Source organism: Palaemon carinicauda, unplaced genomic scaffold (assembly GCF_036898095.1).
Source record: "Palaemon carinicauda isolate YSFRI2023 unplaced genomic scaffold, ASM3689809v2 scaffold8, whole genome shotgun sequence".
NCBI lineage: Eukaryota > Metazoa > Arthropoda > Malacostraca > Decapoda > Palaemonidae > Palaemon > Palaemon carinicauda.
Genome location: NW_027172093.1, coordinates 542,501 through 560,961, shown reverse-complemented (window position 1 = coordinate 560,961; position 18,461 = coordinate 542,501). Strand labels below are relative to the sequence as shown.

The following is an 18,461-nucleotide window of genomic DNA, read 5'->3' as shown; positions in this document are numbered from 1 at the left end:
TTTCAAGGAACTGATCGAGGTTACCTACTAGCAGTACCCCTCCGGAAGTCTTGGCATAAACAGAAGTTCTCTCAATTGACAAACCAAGGTTTCTTGGAGGCAAACAACTTTATGATTCATAACCCAGTTTAACAACAATCTTTTTCAAGGAACTGATCGAGGTTACCTACTAGCAGTACCCCTCCGGAAGTCTTGGCATAAACAGAAGTTCTCTCAATTGACAAACAAAGGTTTCTTGGAGGCAAACAACTTTATGATTCATAACCCAGTTTAACAACAATCTTTTCCAAGGAACTGATCGAGGTTACCTACTAGCAGTAGCCCTCCGGAAGTCTTGGCATAAACAGAAGTTCTCTCAATTGACAAACAAAGGTTTCTTGGTGGCAAACAACTTTATGATTCATAACCCAGTTTAACAACAATCTTTTCCAAGGAACTGATCGAGGTTAGCTACTAGCAGTAGCCCTCCGGAAGTCTTGGCATAAACAGAAGTTCTCTCAATTGACAAACAAAGGTTTCTTGGAGGCAAACAACTTTATGATTCATAACCCAGTTTAACAACAATCTTTTTCAAGGAACTGATCGAGGTTACCTACTAGCAGTAGCCCTCCGGAAGTCTTGGCATAAACAAAAGTTCTCTCAATTGACAAACAAAGGTTTCTTGGAGGCAAACAACTTTATGATTCATAACCCAGTTTAACAACAATCTTTTCCAAGGAACTGATCGAGGTTAGCTACTAGCAGTAGCCCTCCGGAAGTCTTGGCATACACAGAAGTTCTCTCAATTGACAAACAAAGGTTTCTTGGAGGCAAACAACTTTATGATTCATAACCCAGTTTAACAACAATCTTTTCCAAGGAACTGATCGAGGTTACCTACTAGCAGTAGCCCTCCGGAAGTCTTGGCATAAACAGAAGTTCTCTCAATTGACAAACAAAGGTTTCTTGGAGGCAAACAACTTTATGATTCATAACCCAGTTTAACAACAATCTTTTCCAAGGAACTGATCGAGGTTAGCTACTAGCAGTAGCCCTCCGGAAGTCTTGGCATAAACAGAAGTTCTCTCAATTGACAAACAAAGGTTTCTTGGAGGCAAACAACTTTATGATTCATAACCCAGTTTAACAACAATCTTTTCCAAGGAACTGATCGAGGTTAGCTACTAGCAGTAGCCCTCCGGAAGTCTTGGCATAAACAGAAGTTCTCTCAATTGACAAACAAAGGTTTCTTGGAGGCAAACAACTTTATGATTCATAACCCAGTTTAACAACAATCTTTTCCAAGGAACTGATCGAGGTTAGCTACTAGCAGTAGCCCTCCGGAAGTCTTGGCATAAACAGAAGTTCTCTCAATTGACAAACAAAGGTTTCTTGGAGGCAAACAACTTTATGATTCATAACCCAGTTTAACAACAATCTTTTCCAAGGAACTGATCGAGGTTAGCTACTAGCAGTAGCCCTCCGGAAGTCTTGGCATAAACAGAAGTTCTCTCAATTGACAAACAAAGTTTTCTTGGAGGCAAACAACTTTATGATTCATAACCCAGTTTAACAACAATCTTTTCCAAGGAACTGATCGAGGTTAGCTACTAGCAGTAGCCCTCCGGAAGTCTTGGCATAAACAGAAGTTCTCTCAATTGACAAACAAAGGTTTCTTGGAGGCAAACAACTTTATGATTCATAACCCAGTTTAACAACAATCTTTTCCAAGGAACTGATCGAGGTTAGCTACTAGCAGTAGCCCTCCGGAAGTCTTGGCATAAACAGAAGTTCTCTCAATTGACAAACAAAGGTTTCTTGGAGGCAAACAACTTTATGATTCATAACCCAGTTTAACAACAATCTTTTCCAAGGAACTGATCGAGGTTAGCTACTAGCAGTAGCCCTCCGGAAGTCTTGGCATAAACAGAAGTTCTCTCAATTGACAAACAAAGTTTTCTTGGAGGCAAACAACTTTATGATTCATAACCCAGTTTAACAACAATCTTTTCCAAGGAACTGATCGAGGTTAGCTACTAGCAGTAGCCCTCCGGAAGTCTTGGCATAAACAGAAGTTCTCTCAATTGACAAACAAAGGTTTCTTGGAGGCAAACAACTTTATGATTCATAACCCAGTTTAACAACAATCTTTTCCAAGGAACTGATCGAGGTTACCTACTAGCAGTAGCCCTCCGGAAGTCTTGGCATAAACAGAAGTTCTCTCAATTGACAAACAAAGGTTTCTTGGAGGCAAACAACTTTATGATTCATAACCCAGTTTAACAACAATCTTTTCCAAGGAACTGATCGAGGTTAGCTACTAGCAGTAGCCCTCCGGAAGTCTTGGCATAAACAGAAGTTCTCTCAATTGACAAACAAAGGTTTCTTGGAGGCAAACAACTTTATGATTCATAACCCAGTTTAACAACAATCTTTTCCAAGGAACTGATCGAGGTTACCTACTAGCAGTAGCCCTCCGGAAGTCTTGGCATAAACAGAAGTTCTCTCAATTGACAAACAAAGGTTTCTTGGAGGCAAACAACTTTGATTCATAACCCAGTTTAACAACAATCTTTTCCAAGGAACTGATCGAGGTTACCTACTAGCAGTACCCCTCCGGAAGTCTTGGCATAAACAGAAGTTCTCTCAATTGACAAACAAAGGTTTCTTGGAGGTAAACAACTGCATGATCTAGAACCCAGACTAACAATAATCTTATCAATATATTTAGCTTCAAAGGAAGTCTTCTTGATCCTTGATACATTGAACTACTTTACCTGAGTCCGAAAATTTAATTGAAATTCTGATCCTTGGAGTACAGATTGTCTGTGAGTATTAATGGAAACACCAGGGATATAAAGCTGTAGATGTTACAATAAGAGAAACCTTGTGATTAATTTGGATATTTTGAAAGCAAAACAGATAATAGACGGATTAAATGTTCCATGCAGAAGAGTTTTGAAGAAGGATAGTAGGAGAATAACTATTAAGCGCTATATGGTCACATTGAGGAAGTTATCGTGGTTGTGGTGGCCGATGTGGTAACGTCCCTAACTGGTGAACGCCAGACCGGTGTTTGAGTCCCGCTCAAACTCGTTGTTTCTTTGGTCACTGCAACCTCATCATCCTTATGAGCTAAGGATGGAGGGTTTGGGGGAGCTTATAGGTCTTATCTGCTGAGTCATCAGCAGCCATTGCCTGGCCCTCTTTGGTCTTAGCTTGGGTGGAGAGGGGGCTTGGGCTCTGATCATATGTATATATGGTCAGTCTCTAGGGCATTGTCCAGTCATTCATGAGCAGCCTTTAAACCTTTTAAAAGGAAGGACTGTATAAACTCCATGGAAAATAGAAGTAAATGGAAAGGTGTATGTATAAGGGCAAGGTATTACATCATCAATAAGCCATCTATGCTTGTAGTTGTCAGTTTTCTGCACATTAAGCTCATCCTTTATTCAACCCTTGAAACGTGAGGGTAGCAATGATCAAAAATTTATTCTAAATTCTCAGTGGTTTCAACCATGCCTTACACTGTAAGAAATTGGAGATCAGTCTTGAGTAATACAGCTTTGCTGATCATGGTTGCATACAGATCCTTTCACCATATCAAAGGTAGTAGGTTGGCACGGGCACTAGCCACCCGTTGAGATACTACCTCTCGACAGTTATGGGGTCCTTTGACTGGCCAGATAGTACTTTCCCTTTGCCTACGCATACACCACATACACCGAATAGTCTGGCATATTCTTTACAGATTCTCCTCTGTCCTCATATACCTAACATCACTGAGATTACCAAACAATTCTTCTTCACCCAAGGGTCAACTACTGTACTCTTGATTATTCCGTGGCTACTTTCCTCTTGGTGAGGGTAGAATAGACTCTAGCTATGGTAACCAGATCTTCTAAGAGAAGGACACTCCAAAATCAAACCATTGTTCTCTCGTCTTGGGTAGTGCCATAGCCTCTGTACCTTGGTCTTCTACTGTCTTGGGTTAGAGTTCTCCTGCTTGAGGGTACACTCGGGCACACTATTCCATCTAATTTCTCTGCTTCTTGTTTAGTTAAAAGTTTTTATAGTTTGTATAGGACATATTTATTTTAATGTTGTTACTGTTCTTGAAAGATTTAATTTTTCCTTGTTTCCTTTCCTCACTGGGCTTTTTTCCCTGTTGGAGCCCTTGGGTTTATAGCGTCCTACTTTTCCAACTAGGGTTGTAGCTTAGCAAGTAATAATAATAATAATAGTAATAATAATATATATACATATATATATGCGTATATTTATACATATATATATATATATATATATATATATATATAAATATACGCACACATATATGCATGTATATATACAGTATATGTATATATGTGTGTTTATATATATGCTCATATATATATATATATATATATATACATATATATATATATATATGTATATATACATAAATATGTGTATATATATATATACACACATATATATGTGTATATATATATACACACATATATATGTGTATATATATATGTGTATATGTATGTATATTTATATATGTATATATATATGTATATATACATAAATATGTGTATATATATACACACACATATATATATGTGTATATATATATATGTGTATATATATATATGTATGTATATATATATGTATATATGTATATATATATATATATATATATATATATATATATATATATATATATATATATATCACTAGCACTCGTAAATTTTATTAACGTAAATATCAACTACAATGGCATTTAATACTGATTTTTATAAATGAATATCCAATGGATATACATTCCCAAAGGTAGAGATAGGTATTAAATGCCTTTGTGGTTGATATTTACACACACACGCACACACACACATGTATGACTGTGAATAATATCACCCTGATGAACACCAATCTAGTAAAACCTAGCGCATCAGCCTAGAAAGGTTCCTGTGTGTGTGTGTGTGTGTGTGTGTGTGTGTCACGTCAGCTTTGCCTCAATATTTGGATTTTGAGATTACATATGCAATAGTTCTTCGAACGCATTTACAAGAAGTAGTTCGTTAGGGTAAAGTTTCATGTTAGTTATTAACAGCCACATTTCTGGCAATACTAATTTTAATTGAAGTAAATAACATGAATCATCCCCACTTGATCTCTCTCTCTCTCTCTCTCTCTCTCTCTCTCTCTCTCTCTCTCTCTCTCTCTCTCTCTCTACGAAGTCAGTAATTCAGTTTCCCAAATCTGGCAGCGATCTTCGTCCACTGGGGAGATTTTCCTTTTCATTCCATCCTGCTTATCCGAATTCTATTCATCGTCATCTTTTATTATCTTAGTTTACGCTTTCCTTACCAAAAGTTGGGGTCTAAGTTTCTCGTGTGCTATCATTTGTTTGTTTATTATTTAATGTCAGTGAATTGAACACTATCTGATATATTCTACTTATCTGTTGATCTTTCTCTTTTTCCTATTCATCTTTATTGACGCATGAAGAAAAGGATTTTTCATTTTGTTCTCAAATCCAAATTGCACTGTATACCATTCATAAATGAAAACAAGTTAGATTGATAGATTAGTTACCAAATTTCCGCCCAGCATTCAGTGAGAGTTAGTAGTGGGGATGATGGTAAAGCTGAGTGGCCTAAAAACCGAAGGAAGTTGTGTGCAAGGCTTCTTCAATTAATCAATGATTATGGAACATTAACTTCAGTTAAAGACTGGGGCCCTGAACCACTCTATACTCATTAGCCGGACTTTTTAACATTTTCTGAGACGATGCGAAGTTACCGCTCAAGTGTGTGTGACGCTTCTCCAGATCCCAAAAATCAAAGTTTTTAAGCCCGTTAAGTGGTGGGGATAATTACGCTCCTGGGTTTCTCTCTCTCTCTCTCTCTCTCTCTCTCTCTCTCTCTCTCTCTCTCTCTCTCTCTCTCTCTGTAGTCTAACCTTTCACTGGGAATATTCCTCGATATACGTGAAGAGTGCACATAACATAGTGTGAGGGAGAAGATGGACTTAATCTTAATTTGGTAGTGACTACAGTTGTTACTAGCTGTTACTACTATTTCAGAGTAGTAGGTTGACCAGGGCACCAGCCACCCGTTGAGATACTACCGCTAGAGAGGTATGGGGTCCTTTGACTGGCCAGACAGTACTACATTAGAACCTTCTCTCTATTTACGGTTCATTTTCCCTTTGCCTACACATACACCGAATAGTCTGGCCTATTCTTTACCTAATCTCCCCTTTGCTCATACACTGGACAACACTGGGATTCTTCTTCACTCATGGGGTTAACTACTGCACTGTAATCGTTCAGTGGCTACTTTCCTCTTAAGGGTAAGGGTAGAAGAGACTCTTTAGCTATGGTAAGCAGCTCTTCTAGGAGAAGACAACTCCAAAATAAAACCATTGTTTTCTAGTCTTGAGTAGTGTCATAGCCTCTGTACCATGGTCTTCCACTGTCTTGGATTAAAGTTCTCTTGCTTGAGGGTACAATCAGGCACACTATTCTATGCAATTTCTCTTCCTCTTGTTTTGTTAAAGTTTTTATAGTTTATATAGGAAATATTTATTTTAATGTTGTTGTTCTTGGAATATTTTATTTTTTCTCGTTTCCTTTCCTCACTGGGCTATTTTCCCTGTTGGGGCCCATGGGCTTATAGCATTTTTATTTTCCAACTAGGGTTGTAGCTTAGCAATTAATAATGATAATAAAGTATCGATCTCACTGACAAGTAGAAATTTATTTTCAATGCATGGAGTATTTTAGGCAGATTTCGCTTATGTACTTACTCAGCGAGGATAATTCGAATTAAATGCTCTTAATTGGGTCAGATGATGGGTTGAAGAGCTGATTAGAAGGAGTTGGTTTATACGAACGAATGGTTCGTCGAACCTGCTTGTCGTACAGGTGGAGTCAGCTACAAATGCATAAGGTTTATGGACACAAAAGTCAGGCGAGAACAGACTTTCTTCGAACAGTTCGATAAACGTGTTCGACAACCAAATGCCCCGTTCCACGTTCGAACACCACTTCAAACACTTGCACAGTTTTTGTGAGTAGATGAGTTGACTAAAATGTCCTGTGGTGAGGGGTTAGTACTTGAATAGTTAACTACCTGTTTCATTTATGACGAATGCTGACCTGACTAGTAAACTATCTTACCTTTCATTTGACCAGTCTAAGGTTCAACACAATGGAGATAGAAATGTATAAACGCGTCTTCCTTGCCAATAGAGCCACCTAGTGGCGACTCAACTTTGCCGGTACCTCATTCATAAGGCTTTCTGGATGTGGAGCGAGCCTCGTTATAAGAATAGAAACTCTCTTCATTGGCAGTTTCAAATGACACTGAATTAGGAAGTCTCTGTAACCTATACCAATATCTAATCATAGTAGAATGGCAATATAAGCCCAGAAGTCACACACTTGGGATGGGAGAAGATCTAAAAACCTCAGTAGCTAATCTGATGCCAGTATGGGGAATGGAATCTCCAATCTTCAACTCGGTAGCAGGAGTTGAAGAATATATTTCACATCCATATAAAAGTTTCGATGAAATAAGGGTTTTATACACGCTTAGGAGAGTCCGACGATCTGTTCTCTCATATGTATAGGATAATACTTAGAAAATGTTTAAAAACCATAAATTTAAATTTTAGCTTTTTGAGATGTGATACCCTAGTAAACTTTCTGTCGAAGGTTAAGTATAGAAATTTAGTTTCTTCAACAAAGGGAATACGATGGTTTTATGTATGTATGTATATATATATATATATATATATATATATATATATATATATATATAATGTATATATATGTATATATATACACATATATATATATATATATATATATATATATATATATATATATATATATATATATATATGTATACGGGTGTACACCACGAATGCGACAGAAATAAATGACAATTGATTTATTTGTTCCTGCAAATGAAATGGAAAAGCCATCCACAAAGAGCGTTGGGAGAATATCTGGAATCACAGAAGAAATGCCATTAATTGCTAGTGCAAATAAAGTAAGAATGCTACCCTGGGGGACTCCCTCTTCCTGAATGAATCAAGGAAACTCGTCTCTTAGACCAAACTCATGGAAAGTTTTAAGGATACCATACCTCCATGTGGTATCATATGTTTTTTTTTTTTTTTTCAAGATCAAAGTATACTGTCACATGATATTTCTTGGAAGCAAATGACTCACAAACAGATGACTTTAGACAGACAAGTACATTCATTGTGGAGTGCATAATTCGAAACCTACAGTGCATACTGTACGCATCTTTTCTAGCATCCATACAATCCTTGCATTAACCATCTTTTCCATGAGTTTTCGTTAACAACATGTCAATGCAATTGGTTTATATCTCGTAGCTAAAACTTTGTCCTTTCCAGATTTTAGAAATACTAAAATAAGGTCCAGTTCAAAATTGTTGGGAAACTATGGTGTCTCCATATTCTTTTAATAATACTTAAAATAAATAGTTTTAGTTTAGTGGTGTTACATATCATTACATAGGGAATTTCATCTGTGCCTGGGACTGTATCATTACATGATGATAATGCAGAGTCAAATTTTTGCTTTGTAAGTGCGAGATTGTATGTCTTCTTTATTTCTCAAAGTTGAGAGTCTTTTCATCTTATCTACATCTATAATGGTAGCCTGGAGAGTCCTCTGACTTTTCGGATACTTCCTCAAAACGATCAGCGAGTGAATTACTTGGTTCCAAAAGATTAGTAATGTATTGATTAATGTTTTTTAACATAGGTGAAGGATTTGGACTATATTTGCCAGAAATATTATGAGCTGTCCTCCACACGGTAGAAGGTGGGGTTCTTTTATTCACTGAAAAAAGAAAAGATGACCATGGCTAACGTTATACTGCTTTGGTAGCTCGTCGAAATTGTGCTCTGCACAATTATAACTAATGTTATTCTCGTCAGTGTGATTTCTGCGGCACCTTGTTAATGCAATTCTATAGTCAATTTATTTTAGCGATGCAGATTTGCACCGACTAGCAGCGGTGCCCTTTTAGCTCGGAAAAGTTTCCTGATCGCTGATTGGTTGGACGAGATAATTCTAACCAATCAGCGATCAGGAAACTTTTCCGTGCCAAAAGGGCACCGCTGCGAGTGGTGCAAATCTACCTCGACAAAAGAAATGGACTTTAGTAGATCTCTGTAACACCTGAATTTCTGGTGCCCAACAAGGGACTGGCCGTCGACGGAACAGACCTGTCGTTTTTGGAATGGAATGCACTCCAGCTGCGCGAAGAGTTCCATTTAGTAAATCAATGGGATCATCAACATTTTCGAATTTGTCTATATTACCTTCCACTTCGCTCAGTTCGTTAAATTTTTGCCAGTCAGCACCATCGAGGTGATCTGTATTCAGGGGGACCATTGTTAGTTTTGATTGATATAGGTGCATGATCACTTGTACAGTATACCAGTCATCTAGAGTTCTCCGCTGAAAGTCAGCCAGACAGTTGAGCTTTCTACTGAAAGATCAGTGCATGATAAAGTACTAGTCAGGATACGGAAGTGAGTGGTCTCACCTGTGTTTAGAAAAACAATATTGTCATTTTCTGTTATTGAAGCCAGCAGATTGCCCTTTGAATTTGCTAAAATATCTCCCCATAATTGGTATCTGCTGTTCATATCACCCAGAAGAAGAAATGGCTGAGGGAGTTACTTTATCACTTCAGCAACATCATCATATGAAATACTGTCATTAGGAGGTAAATATAATGAATATATGATATATTTCCTACTTAGATCTGTTTGGACACCTGTTGCTTGTAGGGTGGTATGTAAATTTTAATGTCTAACACTGTTTCTCTTAGAATTACAATTACACTTGAGTGGTCATGATATAGGAGCTTCAGGTCTTCATATTTACACCTCAGACCTGAAGAGAAAGTAAAAAGTTTACTTTTTGAAAGATTCTTGAGAAGTCTTCCTATCAGAGTTGTTTTAATTAATAGGAGTTCTGACACTCTTTTTGAAGAAAGTAGGTCTTCCTCAGCTTGGTTTGATGTTTTTCTTTAGCAGCCTTCTTACTTATATGTCGAGGAGGATGGTGAACCTCAACATTCATATTTTATATATTTAAAAACTTTGAAAGTTCATAATTTTTCTGATGAAATATCGTACCTGTTTTCCATGGGTATTTTTGCATATCTCTTTGGAGGGGAGAGGGATGGTGGTCTCCCTCTTTTTCTATCGAAAGATTGAAATCTATTAGGATTATGTACCTCCACTATGGCTGGTGCTTCCAATAGCTCTGTAGCATAGAATTCTTCCCGTAAATCTGGCAATGGTGCTACCCGAGATGAGAGCCTTAGGCTACGAAGAATAGTCTTGTTAATCAGGCTTTTGTTTAGTCAATCCTCATTATTCGCGATAGTTAGGTTACAGACACAGGCGCGATATACGAATTTTCGCGAATAAATACTATACTAGAGTGGGCTAACTCCTAACCTAAAAAGTCCCTGCCCATTGCCACGAACTTCATACGAGGTGAGGCTGATTTAGAGGAAGGAGGTGGTGCCTTTGTTTATGAGAGGCACCGAATCCGAATGATGAGGCATGGTAATAGCCTTAGAAGGTTATTCAGATAGAGGGTGCTTGACGTTACCTGGTCTAAGTGATGTTGCAATTCTCTCTGGATGTCCTGCATCCTTAGATTTTAAGGCCTTGGCGTAACTTTGAGTTTTGTTCAGAAATCACGTAACATATCCCACATTGATATGCTCTGTATTTAACTTTTGAATAGCAGCTATTTTATTTCCTACCGAGGACATTTCTTATTAGTTTCTTTGTGATTCTGGCTACAATTGGTGCACTTTGCAATAGAGTTGCAGGGTCCATGCTCAGGATCTGAACAATTGTCACAAATATTTTCCTTTTTTACTACTCTACATGGATGTCCATATTTATAGCAATTGTAGCACTGTAAAGGTTTCTGTTTATAAAGGGAAACATGAATGCTATAATTTTCAATATATACATGAGAGGGTAAATCCTGGTCTTCAAATGTTAGTGGTCCTGAAAATCAAATGTGCCTTCCATATATCTCCAATTCACTATTATTGTTAGTATTATTATTACTTGCTACAACCCTAGTTAGAAAAGCATGATGCTATAAGCCCAGGGGCCCCAACAGGGAAAATAGCTCAGTGAGGAAAGGAAACATGAAAAATAAAATATTTACAGGAACTTTAACATTATAATTAATATTTCTTATATAAACTATAAACACTCTTAGCAAAACAAGAGGAAGAGAAGTAAGATAAAATAGTGTGTCCGAGTGTACACTCAAGTAGAACTAATATTTATTCCATAACTAAAATTCAAATGGAGTTTGATATCCACCTTAAAATTTTCTTCTATTTTATGTTACTTAGCATAAATGACTATATATTAGCTTTGGCATGAATTAAAATGGACTTCTTGCCAAATCTAAAAAAAAAAAAAATGTCCACTCTCTATAATACCTACTTTCTGTTGTAATAGTTTGCTTAACTTAAAATAATTGTATTCTTCTCCGTTCAAAGCTGCAATAATCCACATGTGTGTCTGAGGCTTTCTTTCTTTAAACTAAGTTGATTTTGGGATCAACGGATTCATTTCGATGCCAGTAACAAAGGCGGTATACATGAAGATTTCCAGGGGCAGTATTGCATAGTGCTCCGGTAATCCCGCCATGATCATTATTAATTTTTGAACCTCGTCAGGATTATTAAAGCAGATTCATGCTTCCCATTTTCCATCTTCTCTGAAATTCATCTTCATTTCAGTAATCTTACCATAAGGCTTAAAAGCCATCCATAATGTTTCATAATCACATGTAGGAAGGACTTTCCATTTCCTCACAGTTAACTTCACTTTTTTTTTTTTGTGTGTGTGTAAATTTGAAGAGCGGTCGTTATTAGTTTTCAGGTCGTCAGCAGAATTATCCATAATAGAATTGCCAGAGGTCGTCAACAGTGCCGGGAGGGACGGGGGTGGGGGTCAGCATATCCAAGGGATTGGGGATTTGGGGTCCGTCGTTAGTGGGATCCATTTTCAAGAGTTTAGTTTGTTATTTGATTGGTTTACCTGTTTGAGAATATTAAGAGAATGGCATACGTTTAAAGGTTTAAATGTCGCTCATGAATGACAGAGGCAAGGGAGAGTGACATTGCTCTATCGTACAGGACAATGTCTTCGAGACTGACCATATATGATCAGCGCCCAAGACCCCTCTCCACCCTGGTTAGGACCAAGGAAGGTCAGGCAATGGCTGCTGATGACTCAACAGATATACCTATAGGCTCCCCTAACCCCCCCCCCCCCCAACCTTAGCTCAAAAGGATGGTAAGGTTGCAGACAATAAAGAAACTAACGAATCTTCACGGGACTCGAACCCCCGACTGGCAAACGCCAGGCAGAGACGTTACCAATCAGGCACAAAGAGAAGATACTTCCCAAGTGAGACCAAAACAGATGTTGAGGTAGAGGTGTAAGCTGAACCCACCAGTTAGAACTGACGGCCGTATGCTAAGAGAAAATATAGGGCCTCCAATTATAGGGCCTTCTTTATACCCTATGGAAAGTGTAGGGGAGCCCTATATTTTTCGGTGCTATGTTTAAAGCAACTTTTAGGAAAGGGTGTGGTTGGTATCCCTGCTGAGAGGGTGTCTGTTGTCCTCTAAACAGTTGGTATGCTGGAAGAACGTTTTGTTTCCATTTGTGAGGGCAGAGTTGCCAGGTTTTCTAAGTGAGAAAAGTCCAACTTCTGATCAACTGCAGATTTAAAAGGTCAACCCATAGAGTAAAAAAAAACCAATATTATAGCATTTAAGGCCAACCTTTTTTATGATATTGCTAAAGGCTAAAAAATTTCAAAAAGGGCCAAATTTGAAGTTTTTAGCCTGAAAAAAAGGCGAACCTGGCAACTCTGTGTGAGGATATTTACTAAGTTGGGTACACGTGTGTCGTCTGTACGGGCCAACCAAGGGAAAGGCCCGTGCCAACAACAAGTGTTGGCTTTAATACCCCAACAACAACAACGTGTGTCGTCCATTCCTGTTCTTTCAACGAGTTAGTGACGACATATAGACAGTGGAAATGGCATACGGCCGTTAATCGTATATTTCGTATTTTCATTTTCCCTGTGGTTCTTCTGCAATATATATATATATATATATATATATATATATATATATATATATATATATATATATATATATATATATATATGTGTGTGTGTGTGTGTGTGTGTGTGTGTGTTATATATATATATATATATATATATATATATATATATATATATATATATATATATATATATATATACATACATACATACATACATACATGATAGACAAACCTTACAATAGCCTACATTTGAATCTACTAATCACCCATCTCTTCGTTTTAACGTCCTGTGTATTTGACGTGGAAGGCTAGACCTATTTCTCAAAACCTAAATTTTTACCGATAATATCATTATATCATTCCAATAAATCTCACTCCCCTAGTCGCCATTGAGCTTTGATCAGCCAAAGATATAAGTAAATCGTCCTAATTTGCTGCAATGTAAACGACTCGAAATGAATGGATTTTTGTATTAAAGTCTCATTTTATTTCCACATCCTGTTAGTGTTCAGGGCCACAAGTCAAGATGAAAATAATCATATCTTATAAAAAATGCATCTTAAAAACCATTGTTATTATTATTATTATTATTATTATTATTATTATTACTTGCTAAGCTACAACCCTAGTTGAAAAAGCAGAATGCTATAAGCCTGAGAGCTCCAACAGGGAAAATAGCTCAGTGAGGAAAGGAAATAAGAACAGTAATCAATTAAAATATTTTCAGAACAGCAACAACGTTAAAATAAATATTTCATATATATAAACTTTAAAAACTTAAAGAAAAAAGCAAGAGGAAAAGAAATAAGATAGAATACTGTGCCTGAGTGTACCCTCAAGCAAGAGAACTCTACCCCAAGACAGCGAAAGACCATAGTACAGAGGCTATGACACTACCCAAGACAAGGGAAAAATTGTTTGATTTTGTAGTGTCCTCCTGGAAGAGCTGCTTACCATAGCTAAAGAGTCTCTTCTACCCTTACCCTTACCCTTACCAAGAGGAAAGTAGGAAAATCTGAATGAATCTTTGGTTGTGGAACTTGGGGTGGCCTATTGGAAACGTCCCTGCCTAGCAATCTGTTGGACAGGGTTTCGAGACCACTCAAAAATATTTTCTTATAGCGTCTGCAACTTTGCCATTCTTGTGAACTAGGGATGGGGTGTTTTGGGGAAGCCTATAGGTCTATCTATATTACGATCATCAATAGGAATATATTAGACTAAAATGTTTATTATTATTAGTAGTAGTAGTAGTAGCAGCTAAGCTACAACCCTACTGTAGTTGGAAAAGCAAGATGCTATAAGCCCAAGGGCTCCAACTGGGAAAAATAGCCCAGTGAGGGAAAGGAAATAAGGAAATAAACGATGTAAGAAGTAATGAACAATTAAAATAGAATATTCTAATAACATTAACAACATTAAAATAGATATTTAATATATAAACTATAAAAAGACGTATTTCAGTCTGTTCAACATGAAAAACATTTGCTGCAAGTTTGAACTATTGGCGTTCTACTAATTGAACCAGATAGGCTAGATAAAAGAAAACGCATAATTGAAAGCGTAGGCTTCCTTTAAGAATATGTAGATAAATCAAAGGTTTAATTAGTAACTCTTTGCATGAGTGGATGTGCTAAACCAAGGTTTGATGTATTCTATAGACCTTGGGATAGATATGGAACATGTCTGTTTATTACCGGAACTTCTTAAGAATACGAGAACTTGTCCATTGTTTGGTTACCAGCAAAGCATGTCTTGTAAGAAGTAGTAATATCCTCAAGATTGTTCGTTAGAAATAATTTGTATTTTATTAGCATTTGTGTAGATTATACCAATGAGAGTAATTAGGTCTAGTTAGGATAACTAGTTGAAATTTCAGTCGTGATAATTTTAAATCTACTTTGATTGTACTTTGATTAAGATTGAAAAAATTTTGATATCAGTAGGCCTTACTAATAAGAAAAATGTTTGAATAGGCTTTTTTTGTGATGGTGGATGTATGGGGAAGTAAAAAAGAAAAATATGGACAAAGTTTAAATTCTTAATGTATCTTCAATTATGCATATCATCCCCGCCCCCAAAGACTTAACAGTAAAGTTTGAATTCATTAGAATTGTATCATACAACAATTTCTCTTAAAAACAGATGAACCTTTTAGCATCAGTTAAAAACCAACACCTTTTCCATGCATGAGCTATCATATCTATTGGAAGAATGTAATTTATTTACGATTTCAAATGACAAGTTTACTTGCAACTACTATTTTATCACTTACTTTGCTAAAAAATATAATCAAAGAAATTCTTACCTGTGAAACTTGGCAGAAGCTTGTTTTGTTGTGTTGTGCTTGAACTCCGAGAGGGACATCTCCGAGTTCATAAAATATGAAGTTTGGCCCACCTGTTCAATAGTTTTTCTTTCTTTTTATGTGTTATTATTTTTGTAAGACATCTTTTGATAATATAAATGTTTTTCACAAGCAAAGAGTTGATATCATGACTACTATTTATTTATAGGGCTTACGAAAGGCATGTCTGGGCCACCCTTTAAATAGTATTGGAACCACCCCTTAAATTATAGGGAACCCTAAATTTATAGGGCCTGTGTATGTTCTAAGCATAGGAATTTAATATAGGGTCTATATTATAGTCCCTTTATTTCCTCTTAGCATACGGCCGTGAGACCAAGAAACTATGGAATCATCCATCCCATATCTGTGAGGATGGGCTTCCATGTACAGTAGGAGCCGAGAGTCCTACCTCAAGGATTAAATCCCCCCGGAATCCGATGACCCAACCCTTGAGAATAGTTCCGCCAAAAAGGTCCAAACCATCTTCGATGAGGCTGAGATGGTTACACGTAAATTTATCGAATGCAATTTTTCGAAAGCCAAATTCTCGAACCCAGTTGCTCGAAAAATAATTCCTCGAACTATCATTTACTCGAATGCCATATTCCTCGAAAACTGATATCTATCTTTTCAAGAGTATGCATTCGATAAATTTACATGTATTTTCTTAAATACCAATATTGATTGATAGCTGTTCGTTAAATGATCTCCTCTGTTATTGAATTTATCCATATGCTTTTCGAGGATGCAGAGGTGTCAAAAATCGATAATAGTTGATAAATATATATCAGTAATAACGAATGTGGAAATATACACGCCCTTCAAGAAACTTAACGTAAAAATGAATAAAAAGATAAAATATAATGATAATGGATATATCACTCACAGAGGTCCTGTAGAGAGTGGGGTTCCCCTGCTGTATGGGACCGGAAAAGCAGCCATCAAAGAGATTGGACAGCAAGAAGGAATAACATTTTTAGAATTAGGATGAGGTCGGAGTAATATTGAAATGAAGTAATAGAATAGAGAGAGAAGCTTAGAGTCGAACTGGTGACTTTTGCAAGGGCCTGGGTACTTGAGATTTTGATCCTTGTCTTGAAAATAGAGCTTCCTTTAAATGTTTTAGTGCAGTTTTAATATTTTACTTCTATTTGGGTAACTTAGTGTTAAGTTAAGACATTGAACCCCATTACAGATCTTTTCATTTCGTCACCCTCATAAACTAACTGCCTAAGTCATTTTCTCCAGATGAGTTAATTCTAACAGTTATGGCTTTACTTTCATAAGCTATATGCAAAAGTACTTTAGAAGTTTTACTTCAATATTTATATACAACACAGTGTTTAAAATGGGTTCATCAAAGGAAACAAGGGAAGTATTTCAACAAAATGTATACTAGGAGTAAAGAGAGAGTAGAAATATATAATGAACAAAAATTTTGAAGGAAATCAGGCGATAAAATGTAACCTGTAAGTAAGCCATGCAAAACAAAGAACACAACCTAATACACACAACTTTCTGGGAAAAAAAAAAAAACAACCAGTAGGTGACATAAGCAGAAATGTGCTCCAGTACTCTTCCAGGCAAAGGAACTGCCTTCTCAAAAAGAGAGGGAAGAAGATGGTGTTGGATAGCGGGTTAGGTGGAGAGGGTTAAGTGGCGTCCTTGCCTGGTAATTGCCAGACTGTGGGGTTCGAGTCCCACTCAAACTCGTTAGTTCCTTTGGTGGCTGTAAAATCACCATCGTTGTGAGATAAGGATGGGGGGGGGGGGTAAGGGGGAGCCTATAGGCCTATCTGCTGAGTCATCAGCAGCCATTACCTGGCGCTCCTTTGTCCCAGCTTGGGTGGAGAAGGGGCTTGGGCGCTGATAATATGGAAATATGGTCAGTCTCCAGGGCATTGTCCTGCTTGATAGGGTAATGTCACTGTTCCTTGCCTCTGCCATTCATGAGCGACCTTTAAACCGTTTAACCTTTAGTATACGAAATAAATTAGATAAATGAATAAAAAAAGAATACGATTTTGTTTAGTTTCAATAAAGAAATAAGATATCAACATATAAACATGGAACTTTAAAGGATCTTGTCAATGAAATACAGCAAAATCGCTGTAAAGACCTCTGCTTCCAAAAGCTATAAATCTTGAAATCTCCTGTTTGGGAACAATTTAGCAATGGCACGACATCAACGAGAGATGCATCTTCTTAAATTAAGTTTTTTTTTTTTTGGCACCGTAAGGCAAGACCTATAAATCTCCAGCCTTTTTTTCCAGAATTGTTCATGAATTCATTTCCACTCACTAAATTTATATTATGTCTTCCTTATGATGAGCAATATTCCATTCACAAAACCCACTACAAAACTGTTGTCATATCTACGTTCAGGAAAATAAGTTTCCCGTGTTTCTCTTCCAGCTGAGAATTTAGCGTACAAAGGCAAGACTTGGGTTAACGACAAAAGACACCAGTGGTCTGGCTGGGATTATGGGCCGGCTAGCCTGGCCGTGGACGGCCAGACGGACACCAGTCTGAGGTCATGTGCCGTTGTGGACAATTACTTAGTGGATGAACCTGTGTGGAGTGTCGCCTTGGGCAAGAAGAGAAGGGTCAGAGGAGTGGTCATCCTCACCTGGCAAGGCAGAGGACAAGGTTAGTCCATACTAAAATCTACATCACTCTTTCTGCAGTATCTGTCAGTCACATTTTCTGTTTTCTGTGGTTTTATCTCAAAGAAAAAACAAAATATTGGAAATATTCGACTGAATTTCAATATTGGCGATGCTAATTTCACTCTGTTTCACCTTTTTCCAGATCAGCAGACACTATATCGCGATTATGTCTTTGGATTAGATCGACTCACAGTCTACGTCGAAAACAACGCGAGACTCGATGCCCCTAATTCACAGGACCATAAAAAGTGTGCCTCCGTCACAAGACTTAATAACGCACTTTTTAGGTGGGT

At 37.2% G+C, this 18,461-nt stretch overlaps 1 protein-coding gene across 2 annotated transcripts in view; it reads left to right on the top strand.

Annotated features, from left to right (window-relative positions):
• The window catches only part of LOC137637509 (lactadherin-like), a 208,947-nt gene that overhangs the window by 184,364 nt on the left and 6,122 nt on the right, over window positions 1-18,461 (top strand). For both annotated transcript variants that reach the window (XM_068369680.1, XM_068369679.1), the window contains 2 exons: window positions 17,915-18,148; window positions 18,311-18,455. In XM_068369680.1, the coding sequence (XP_068225781.1) occupies window positions 17,915-18,148; window positions 18,311-18,455 (379 nt within the window). The remainder of the gene's footprint in view (window positions 1-17,914; window positions 18,149-18,310; window positions 18,456-18,461) is intronic.